Genomic DNA, 12,046 nt, shown 5'->3' with positions numbered 1-12,046 from the left:
CTCCATAGCTAGAGCCTTTTGAGCAATCTTGCATGCAACTCTTCATTCCTTTCGTATCTACAACATGTTTAAAGTTTGTACACTTGTGAGACAAACAATCTAGGTCCAAGTCTGAAAGTGTAGCAGCATCATTGTAACAAGATTGTGTACATGAAAGAACACATGCAATCCCATTTTGTCCCCCTGGACAGTGAATAACACAATCCTTAAAGCATAAATCTTCTGCAGGTGTTCCCATCACTGTTTTTTCTGTTGCAAATATGAGCATCACAATAAGCACCATTGTAGTTGCCCTGCTGCTGCCTGAAGCCTCCATCCTGAATCTGATATACCTCTTTTGCATACTCAACCACGTTTTCTATACTTATATTTCTATGCCACCAACCACGTTAGATGCATACTTTAATGCATACGTAATTCCCGTGATTTGGATTGATTTTGAATCAAAGATCCATGCTATTTAGATTAGTGCACTGTTGACCAATTTGGAAATGAAATCTGAAAAGATTCTAACTTCCTTTCGTGGATAAATATGCAGATTGACCAAGATAATCTGTTTTGAATTGGAAATTCCCACGTGGTTGCTGCATGTATCCCCTACTCAAAAAATAGGGTTCGAATCCACCTTCTTCCAAAATTTTAAAAAAAAAAATTATAATATTGAAAGAATTACAGAAAGAATATAAGTTTATTCTAGAAAGATTCTCTTAAATTGAAGTTCATAAAGCTCACCATCCTTACAAATCCTAATAGCAATACATTGTTTCATTGAGAACTTAGAAACCATCAGATAATGACTATGTGTAGGACTAATAAGGATGTATTCTGATGAAATGCTATTTCTTTTAGGAGGACTATAATGAGGAGGACGACAGACCGAATCACCCTATAATAATGGAAAAGAAAGGAACGTCAGATTGGTTCGAATCCAATTCGGGTTGAGAAAACAAGAATCTGAAACTAAGAAGGCCAATAATCTACTCCTTGAGTCGGATTCAATCAAAACTTCTTGTGAGGAGACTCAGAAAAGACTTCTGAAATAGTTCACAGTCAAAACATGTGTAAATTAAAAAAGTCTTTGCCTCGATCTTACTTTGAAAACAAGGAAGAAAGGAACTTTTCACTGCTGATATACAAAGAAGTAAAACTGCTCATCTTTCTCTATATTATAAAGAACTCAAAATTTCAAAATTACAATGTAAAGCATAATGGAAATACAGTTGGATAGAACATAAAGTGAAAATATGAGTATAATTGAAATGACAAACTTCTGGAACAGGAAATAAAATCCATGGAGCTCGTTATCCAACCATAGCCATGTTTTTTGAAAGGAAAGAAATGGTAACCAGGCTGACAGTTCAATTCTACTTCATTTTCGTCCATACTGGAGCGGCTAACATCAGTGGAGTTGATGAAGCAGCTACTTAAGAGGGTAATCTGTGGTCAGTGCTCACATTTTTTGTTCGACCTTCAGGATCAATAAGCTACTAGAGACAGTCAAAGCTTCATAAGCCGTGTGGATTGTATTTAGACTTTGGTTATCACACATGCATAGGACTTCCCTCTGTACTCTCCTTGGATATGGTGATTAGGACTCCTTGGTGAACCATAATCAATGTAAAAATGAAAGCCTCTAGTGGTCCATGTGATTTCTATAATTTCATCCATCATTTCGTTTAGCTGACACCTGCTGTGAATAGTAAAAATTGCAGTTACCAGAGAAATCTGAGGCTATCGGCATGAAGTTCCTTACTACAGAGACATGATTCACTGGCTACTCTTCATTGTAAGGTTTAACAGCATGATTATGATGCAAATATTTTGGGACAAATAAAAGAAATCCTTGGTGAGTTCTGCTGGATTTATGTTTCTTATTTTGAGCATATGTGCTGAGTTTGTATTAGATGTGCTATGGCTGATGTCAGATATACAATATCCCCTTCAATTTTGTTACCTGTAGGGGGTGGAAGAAAGCATCGTTTGGTGAATTCATCACCTTACTAACGTATAAGAACTAAGTGAACTTTCAAACTAAGAATCCGTATCTTAACTCAGTTAGCTCATGCAGCCACCCTTAAGAGTTGATATTCAACAGGTCTAGATTCAAATCCCAACATCTGTGGCCCCTTCTCCTATCTTCAGGCTGTGACCTCTTTTGTATAAAAAAATAATGCTGAGTCACTACATTTTCATCATCAAATTGACATATTTTGTGAATTTTTCTGCACAGATATTTTATACATCTCTAATGCCAGTTGAAAGCAGACATCTTCTCCCTGAATTAGTGAAGGACAACAAATGACATAGAAGTAAAAATAGTGAGAGTCCATTTGTTATCACTTACAAAGAATTGCTTAAATTACTATAACAGTCTAATATTCCATGAATCTGAAGGATGTAGCATTAACTGCTTGCTTGTTTTATAGATGTTGAGAAAACGATCATGTATTCTTGTGGTTCTGCTTCTGTACGGTATGAAGAGATTTGCAATTAGGCAATCTCCATGGCAAGATCCAACAAGAAATGGTTCCTGCCTTATTCCCTTTATAAAGTTTGGAAATGTCATTGTAGTCTGTCACTATCCATGAGATCAGACACTGTAATTTTGCCACAATTGCTATTGTCTAGTGCATCAAATTGGTTGCAGATTTGGAGGATGTCTTTCTCTGCTATCTTTCCCATCTCCTTGAGCTTGTAGATTACAAATTCAGATTTACTGCAACCATTAGAGAATTAAAATGATTGGATTTACATTCAGTAAATACCAGAAAATTGGTGTAAATATAAGAACCTGATAATGCTAATGTATTTACAAGAAGAGAGAAAAGTCCAAGTGGCCAGAACTGATATGGCCAGAACTCACTGTTCATCAGAATTTAATGTCTTTCTTTCGCCCCAAAAATATCTGCAACAATATCCTTCAATTAATCAATGTATCTTTTAGAATAACTCAGATTCCTCTATCCAAAAGTGTTTGCTTTCATTGGAGTTGTGAGCTTTTCTATGCATTCATGTTAAAAACATGCTGTATGATGGAGAATTGCCGTTGTCATTCTCAGCAATTCTTAGCAAATGCAAGGTACTTTCAAGACTGATGCCCTGAGAGTTCCTTTATCATGTCAAAGATAAACTAAACCAAACAACCAAAATGCTTCAAAAAAAAAAAAAAAAAAAAAATACACCAACTAAATGCAGAGTAGCACTTTAATTTGTTCTGTTTTGGTGATCTCATTAAACCCATTGATCCCAGGTTTAAATGAGCTAATTCTCTCATGTTCTTTACGCTGTGTTGCATGAATTGTTTGTAATATCATAATCATCCGGTCTACACCTGACAACTTGTATATTTTTATTGTATTTTACACGAAAATTACATGTCTTGATATGAAAAATAAGAATACATTTTTTTTTGTTTTTATTAAACCTCTATATGGTTTTGGACTTTTTATTAAAATTTTAACCCTTAATCACTTTTGTGCGTTTTATTTTATTATTTTTGTGTCATGTATCTATATATATTTTAAATTGTCACATTTTAATCAGTCTGATAAATTAATTACTTACCGAAAACCTAAAGGAATATATATATATATATATATATATATATATATATAGAAGTAGAATAAATTGGTCAAATAAACAGTGCAGATATATGGTAAAAGATCATTAGTACCTGATAGATCCATCATTGTCGAGGTCTGCAGCAACCAAATCCCCCAGTGTCATCTTTTTCTGAAGAACCCATTTTGCAATTTTGCGGCTTCTCTTGTCAATCCTAAGCTCTGTTAAGTATAGGAAGGCCCTGGCAACAGCTAATGTGCTTACTAGTAGCCAGACAATTGCAAAACACCTCCCTGTTACAGTCGTGAAAGCGAAATCACCATAACCTACAGTTGTCACAGATGTAACAGAGAGATAAAAACTGTTAACCCAGTCCAAGTTTTCCAGAAAATGCACTGCTACTGTCCCAATAGCAACACAGCCGACGACAACTACCAGAGCCAAGCATACTTTCATTCTTATTCTCATCCTTCCTTTTGCTTTATCTATCATATATGTCTGAACCATTGTGTTGAATCGATTCTCATCGACTGTGCTCAAAAGAACCGACTCTTGTCTATCGCAAATGTAAGTAACCAATCCATTAAGCAAAATACCGATGAATCCGAAACCAATCAATATAAAGAAACATGTGAAAAGCTTGGTAAATGTGGTGTCCGGAACAATATCTCCATAGCCAATCGTGCAGAGTGTAACCACAATGAAGTACAAGGCATCTACTGGCTTGAGAGTTTCAGTCCCCTTGAAACTTCCACTGCTCATGTATATCAAAATACCAGTCAATATGTATAAAACCAGCCAAATGAAGGCTTGGCGGACGATGAAAGGAGTTGATTTTGATGGTTTTCTGTCTCCAGGATCTTGAAAAGCTTCCCTGACATCAGTGAAAACTGTTGGAGCTGAATGTGAACGACGAGTGATTTTTCTTTTCTTGTTCAGGTTGGCTATAAGGTTAACATAGGAGGAAGAATTCGGTGTTGTGATGATGGGGATAATGGCATCATTGGTGATGAGATGAGCGGTGGATTGGCGTCCCGCCGTGCCAAAATCAAGGTACCCGGAGGGGATCCGTATGGATGACCGTCGGCTACACTCTTCTTCTGGCCCTGTGTTAGGGAGAAAAGGTTGATCCATCTTGATTGAATATGCATGACATCAAAAAATAAGGCGCCGATTTTGACTGTATTGGTGACTAATTGCTTGTCCCGGACACAAGGTCCGGAAATCCTGAAAGTGAAAACTACTAGTCAAACCATTAATCAATAGGAGTTTGGTTTTCTTAGTGGTTCATCTAACAGTCATATGGGGGAAAGTATGGCCGCAGGTAACTAACTACTCAGAGTTTGGTTAAAATTTCACATGGAAGCTCTAATAGTTCCTGCTTTCCTGGAAAGTAAAGAAAAGGACAATTTGTCGGTGACATTACCAAAGAATACCTCAACTATTAAAATCAGAAAATAAGCATATTTTTATTCTCAAACTTGATTAATGGAAATTGTCTCTTATCATTGCTCAACATTTTACAAGATATGAACATATTGAGTGGGAATAATGATTTTATTATTGCATTAATTCTATAAAAAATGGTTGGGATGAACAAGAACGAGACACTTGAGCATTTGGTTTAATAGTGAGTACATGTATCCCTTAGTAACAAGGTATTTAGTTAGGAAATACATGTATCCATACATATATCCTTTATTCATGGCGCAGGATCAGATCATCTTTCTCAAAATTGTACTTCAAGTATTTTTCTACCTGATCGAATCAGTTTAATGAGGTTCTCTTGGATTCCGGATTACTTTATTAGTACCTGCTAACATTCTGAAGAAATGTACATTTTTGTATTTATGGTTTGGACTTGGGTCCAAATTTTAGATCTGTCAGCATGATTGTTTTCCCCATCTTTCATTGCTGTCTGCCAACATTATGTATGGAATGGTAAGATGCCTTTGCACACGGCTGATATATATATATATATATATATATATATATATATATGTAGGAGAAATGGGAACCATTATTTCCACTGCATTGATACTTGATAGCTTTGTTCACCTTCTGTCTCAATCTAGTGTATCTACATGGGAGCAAGCTGTATCCTATTGTAGTAAACAAACAGCCAGACAACTTTAAAATTTACATAGAGAAGGTGTGGTTTAATAACTAACTTTCAAATTTTTTTAAAAAAATTGAAGGTGAGAGAAGCTTCTCTATTTCAGTGTAAGAAGAAACCGCATGTTCCATAAAAGATTTATATTAGATTTACAAATCGTAAGAATTGCTGACAATAAGATCCAGACCTGAGCATTATAAAGTATCCGAACCTTACCAATTCTACCAATCCTTGACTAAATTCCCCTTTTGATTTTTATATTTCTCTTTCCAAAAATAAATAGATTCCTTTGATGTTAACTGAAGCAGCTCTTGATCCATATACTTTTCTGTAAGAGTTCAACAAAGTACTAAACCTTTTTTTAAAAAAAATAGAATGTACTAATATATATTGGATTGAACCAATAAGATCCAATCAAAATAAAGAACTATTAAAAGGATTTATTTTAAGGAGAGAAGAAAAGCACATAAACTCTTCTATTTCTCAGAAAGGAATAGCTTTACAAAAGTACAAGGCTCCCAGTTTAATTCCTTTACCCAAATCTCCACCTCAAGAAATCCTGGACAAATAGGAAGAAAGATTCAATAAATGGAATTCCAAATTTAAGAACTTAAACATTAAACTCTCTCCATTGAGTCACACATAGTTGGCTTTAATGTCACATAAGAATGCATAGTTCCTAAAGAACAGCAGCAACTGAAACCATCAGTTTATTTTTCTAGGATGAGATAGAGCATATCATAACTAAATTCTTAAGCAGGAATAGGCCTGATGATAGACTTTGCAAGAAATGGAACTAAAACGGAAAGGTTAGCTACAAATGATCCCTCAACCATAGGAAAATTTCATTCTGATACCTGAACTTTAAAAATCTCTAATGTATTATCTGAACTATAAAACTGTTAACTAATGTGGTACTTGGAGGTCTGTTTGCCCATCACATATCATGTTTTAGAGCTAACGACGTTAAGAGTTGAGTACCATATTAGTTAATAAATTCATAGTTCATTCAATATGACAGCTTACACAATTGGTACCGTGCTGTTGAAAAACTAGTGAGCACAACCTATCCAAGCAATGTGAACAATGGATTGCCTCTAAATGATTAGTAGGCCAAAGAAACTTCAACACTGGAGGCTGTCTTCAACATTTTCCTAATGCATATATATTTATGAGAACTGTAAGAAATGTCACTTAATCATCATGTTTAACTCGATTAATATGCATTTTTGAAATAATAATAAACACATTGTTTTCATTCTTTTTTTTTTAATCTGTATTCACACTTATATATTACAATGTATTCTTTATATCCTTGAGATTATACATCTAATTAATCAACGAGTTAGATCAATAATCTTTATTAATCTGAACAAAGACACTCAAACTGCTCTATAAACAAGATAGGAAAAGATCAGTCAATTCACAAACCAAAAGATACCAATTCAATACCTAATCAGACTTGACTCTTTGCAAGGCAACTCTCACTATGTCATGAGCTCGTGATGTCCAGTGTCCCTCCAGTTCAAACACCTGCAATCAAGAGCTTTATTTTTAGTGACTATGGTGAAGATTTGTGGACCAATCTATCCATTAAACTAAACTTCTAAGTAATGGAGGAAGAAAAGTATAATTTTCAGGTTACAGAAAAGTAGCCTCAATGAAAGAAACAAGTAGACTTATAACAGTTAAACGATTTAGTGCTTCATTGTGTCAATCTAGAACATCAAAACAGATTAAACCAGTATGCTTGGCATTAGAATTTTCCATCAGTACGATATTATATGAACTTTTTTCCAAGTACACACATCAACCATTAGAAATATGCATCTCTTATGCATGTGCTGAGGGTCTACCAATTAAAATGAAAGAATCTCTACATAACAAAGACCCATGCTATCATAACATATAGACTCATAAATTTATAGCTAAACTTAACAATAAAAGTTGCCATCAATCTTTTTTCTAGGTGTGATTGACTATCTAATGAATCTATCCTTTTAAGGATCTCCTTGATTAAGGGTCCCTAAAATAATAGATTATGGTTTATTAATCAGAATAGGGTTCAAGAGTTTGGTTACATATAGGGAAGGTTATAGCACCCCCACATATTCATGCAAAGGATGGTACCATTTTATTTTAAATTATCCTAAGATCTTGATTCTAATGGTCTTAAATTTTATGTTGAATATTGGAAATAATTTTTAAAATTCTTTATCAATTTGGTAAATTTCTTAAAAATATTTATTCATCTCAAGAGTATTCAAAAATCCCATTTGTTTTCTTGAAGAAGTTCTATCGTTAGAAAAATGTTTAATCATCTTTTTATTTTGGTTTTTTATTGAAAATATATCTAATTATTCTACAATTTCGATCAAAATTAGAAGTATCTTCTTACCTAGAAATTTTTTAGATAATCAACCATTCGTAATTACTAAGAATTTCATCCTCAGAATTTTTTTTTATTTTTATTTCTAAATTTTTCATCATTTGGGTCTGTTTAAAAATTCTCTTTTTTTATATATATATTTGGAAAGAAAATAATATGACAATGATTTTCTTGAAGTTTTATTTAAATTCTTCCGCCAATATGGATAAATTTAAAGAAATTTCTCATCTAGAGATTTATTAGAAAATTTACCATTTGAAATTTTTAAGATTCTCATCCTTGGATAATTGTTAAATATTTTCAACCAGAATTTTTTTTTTTGTTTTTTTGGTTTTATTATTGTTTTTTAAATTGAAAATAAATATTAATTATTGTTATTAAAACTTTATCTAAATTATTCCACAATTTGAGACAAATTAAAAAAAAAAATTATCACTTAGGAATTTCTTATAAATTTACCATTTGAAATTTCTAAATATTCCATCATTAGATAATTATTATTTATTCTTAAAAAAATTTTATTTTGTTTTATATATTTTTATTTTTCCTAAAATTTGATCATACAAAAATACTTTGAAAATAATCAAACAAATAAAATAAAAATACCAAAACAGGAAGCGGCTCGGTTGTAAGAAGAAAAGTTAGAATAACTTGGGATGACGGCTCAGCTTAGCTTGAGACAAAGGTTGGACGTGGGTTAAATGTGGGCCAATGCTTGGGTTAGGTTAACTAGGTAATAAAACGCACGAATCTTAGGCCTTTTTAATCTTCAAAATGACGTCATTTTGCACTTATATAAAAAGCTAAAATCTTCTTCTTCTTTTTCAAATTTCCTTTCTTCCCCTTCTCTCTCTTCTTTTTTTCTTCTCTTTTTCTCTTTAAGACCAATGAATGTCAATGCCATTTTTTGGGATTCCTCACAGAAATTTAGAAAAATCATCGAAAATTAGAATTTTCACCGAAAACTTCAAATATTGCTGGAATCTTCATCGAAATATGAAAAAATTCATTGAAATCTAAAAAATTTTCAATTTTTTCCAAAAAAAATTCAAATTTTTTTTAATTTTTTTTATCTTTCTGCTTTCTATTGTATACATTTTTTTAGCCTACTCTTATATGTATTTTTTCCTCTTTCTATGTGTTTTTCTATGTGTATTTCTATGTTTGATGTGAGTTTGTATTTATAGGGTTCTTATCCAAAAAACCCTAATTAAAAAAGGAATCACATTTTCCTTTGAATTCCAACCTTAAACCTAACTCAAACTTTACAATCCAATTCAAACAATTTCACACAAATTCAACCACCTGTTTTTTCATTTTTTATTATTTATTTTTTAATTAATAACAATAAATAGAACTCCAAACAAATTTGGGTGTCTATAGCTGCCCCTCTTTGTACATTTTCTGTGAAATAAAAATTGTTTAAAGATATAAACAACCCAATCAAGAATCAACTTGACATCTTTTTTTTTTTAAGCAAACTCAAACTTCTTGAATAACATAAAAACTCCTCTAAACAGAGGTTCCACAATTTTTGAGAAATAAATAAAGCTCTTCTAAGTAAAGACTCAACAACTTTGAAAAATAAATAAAGCTCCTTTAAGTATGACTCAACAACTTTGAAAACTAAATAAGACTCTTCTAAACAGAGGCTCAACAACTTTTGAAAAATAAATAAGGCTTCTCTAAACAAAGGTTCAACAACTTTTGAAAAGTAAATGAGGCTCCTCTAAATAGAGGTTCAACGACTTTGAAAAAAAATAAAGCTCCTCTAAACAAATGCTCAATGACTTTGAAAAATAAATAAGGCTCTTTCAAATAGAGGCTTAACAACTTTGAAAACTAAATAAAGCTCCTCTAAATAAAAGTTCAACAACTTTGAAAAAAAAAAGCACTTCCAAGTAGAGGCTCAATAACTTTGAAAAATAAATAAAGCTCATCGATAATTATGTCCAGAGATCTTATACATCATTAAAAGAAATTATAGGAGATTATGCCCTACTGTCTTATAAATCATTCCTAAAATAGAAGAAAGCTCCATTGAACAAAGGCTTCACAACTTTTATAACTGTTTTTCTTAAAACATCATTTTTTTAAGAATCAAAATCTTACTTCATAGGTCTTTTTTTTTTCAAATGAGAATTTGAAAATTTTTCATTGAAAAGTCTTCATATTTATCTTCTTCATGTGAAATCTTGAAATATCTCTACTTTCTAAATTCATGCACTATACATTCTCAAATGCAATGCATGTTATGCATTAGACCTTCAAAATTGCAATGCATGTAATGCAAATGTCAAGCTTTCCTCCAAAAGTTCAAAATTTCTTATCATAAAAATTCTCAATCTCTCAGCAAATTCAAAACTTTGTAAAGAATATTGTGATAATGATGCAAATGCTTTCTTAATGATGCAAATACAATAGTCTAGATTCTCACAATACTACATATGTTATATTCTAAATCATGATTCAAATGTTCATCGCATCATGCAAATGCATAGCCAAACCAAATTACATACATGTAATGCAGATGTCACTAACATTAATGTCACGAAATTTTAATCGATTGTGCTAATATGGTTCTCAAGACTCCACCATCTCTCATTTTTCATTTTAGCTCCTTAGCATTAGCCATTTCAGAATAAATTCTATCAACTGATCTACATTATTTTTATCATTTGATCACAACTCGTAGACTTTTCAATACTAGCAATTTCAGAACAAATTTCGTCTATTGATCTACATTATTTTCATTGTTTGATCACAACTCACAAATTATGTCGACTAATTTATCACCATATTCATCACTTGGTCACACCATGTGTCTTTCCAAATTATCTTTTTAGGTTTATGCCATCTCTTTATTTTTTTTTACCCTTATCATCCTAAATTTCTTTTCAAAGAAATACAAGAATCTTTCATGAGCGTTATCATTTATTCATTATCATTTCAAATTATGACAAATATAATGCAATAATACATTTTCTCAATTTATTTTAGGGATGCAAAAATAAGAAAGCACAAGATGAATTGAGAGAAAGATAATCAATGAGGAGTGAGTCTGGTACAAAAATAAATGAGCAAAGAAACAAATTCAAAACATGTCATTAAGGATGGTATTGAATGGTGTAACAATGTTTAAACAATTAATGCTTAGATAATTCTTAACATTAATCTAGAATTCTTTTTCAAAAACTCATTCCATTGACTTTCAAAATCATATTAAGCTCATTAAACTTTACCAAGCTTTAAGGGATCTTTAGATGTCTTTGATCTTTCATATATTTGAACTGTCTATCCAATTCTCAGCTTAGAGGTTTTTCTACCCAAATCGTCCTTTTAAATTTTCAATTCGAGTATTCCTTTTCTCTCATTTTATAATTTTATAATTTTTCTTTTTTTTTTGTATTTTGTATTTCTTTTTTTTTCACTTTTTCTTCATTTTTTCATTTTTTTCTTCAATTTTCATTTTTTATCCATTATTGATATCTCCCACACATCATTCTCTAAAACACATAGCATGATTCCATTGTTCTAACATAAGAATACCTTAGCCTAATATATGATCATTCAATTTGAGCATTGATATTTGATCAAAATGAACTTTTAAAGTTTATAATATAGGCTATGGTGAAAGGGTCATGAAAGAAATGGATAAAATAATATGAAAACATATTTTAAAGAGTTCAAAACTAAAGGATCATTTCTCATCATTTGATGCAACTTGGCATTTTAACCCATTCCACATCATTTCACTACTTTTTCTTTTTTCATTCATCTTATTCCTCACAAAAGGATTTTCATTACTTTGCCCCAACTCATTTGCGACATTCATTTTTTTTTACTCTCTATCTTTGAGACCTTTTGTGATATTTTGCTCATTTTTTTCAAGTATGTTCTTCTTAAAATTTTCCCCACAGTATGGAGAGTGATCCTTGATTGAGGTTCTTTAAAAAAAAATCATAATAGGCTCAACAAGG

General features: G+C 31.8%; 1 protein-coding gene across 3 annotated transcripts; it reads right to left on the bottom strand.

Moving 5' to 3' along the window:
- Positions 1-2,090: 2,090 nt before the first annotated feature.
- LOC111300594 (two pore potassium channel c-like) lies at positions 2,091-4,824 on the bottom strand. 3 transcript variants are annotated; one of them, XM_089747663.1, is made up of 3 exons: positions 3,674-4,823; positions 2,864-2,905; positions 2,091-2,716 (listed from the first exon to the last, which is right to left on the bottom strand). In XM_089747663.1, exons 1-3 carry the CDS (start codon positions 4,693-4,695, stop codon positions 2,563-2,565), a joined length of 1,218 nt encoding a protein of 405 aa, XP_089603789.1. In that variant the 5' UTR covers positions 4,696-4,823; the 3' UTR covers positions 2,091-2,562. The 3 variants fall into 3 exon arrangements, with proteins under 3 accessions (XP_089603789.1, XP_022751956.2, XP_089603790.1); XM_089747664.1 differs by having other exon boundaries at positions 2,582-2,716; positions 2,814-2,905; positions 3,674-4,824; XM_022896221.2 differs by lacking the exon at positions 2,864-2,905 and having other exon boundaries at positions 2,093-2,716; positions 3,674-4,819.
- Between the last annotated feature and the right edge of the window lie 7,222 nt (positions 4,825-12,046).

The sequence above is a fragment of the Durio zibethinus genome, chromosome 18 (assembly GCF_047325235.1).
Source record: "Durio zibethinus cultivar Kanyao isolate XHJ-2024 chromosome 18, ASM4732523v1, whole genome shotgun sequence".
NCBI lineage: Eukaryota > Viridiplantae > Streptophyta > Magnoliopsida > Malvales > Malvaceae > Durio > Durio zibethinus.
Note: the sequence above shows the minus strand (reverse complement) of the source record. Positions and strands in the feature narration are given on the sequence as shown.

Bases quoted from the DNA above. Each gene is read 5' to 3' on its own strand.
- LOC111300594 (XM_089747663.1), bottom strand. From the start codon at position 4,695: ATGGATCAACCTTTTCTCCCTAACACAGGGCCAGAAGAAGAGTGTAGC. The intron at 2,906-3,673 runs GTACTAATGATC...ATATTGTTGCAG, and splicing joins GACAATGATGGATCTATCAG to ATATTTTTGGGGCGAAAGAA. The intron at 2,717-2,863 runs GTGAGTTCTGGC...TAATGGTTGCAG, and splicing joins ACATTAAATTCTGATGAACA to TAAATCTGAATTTGTAATCT.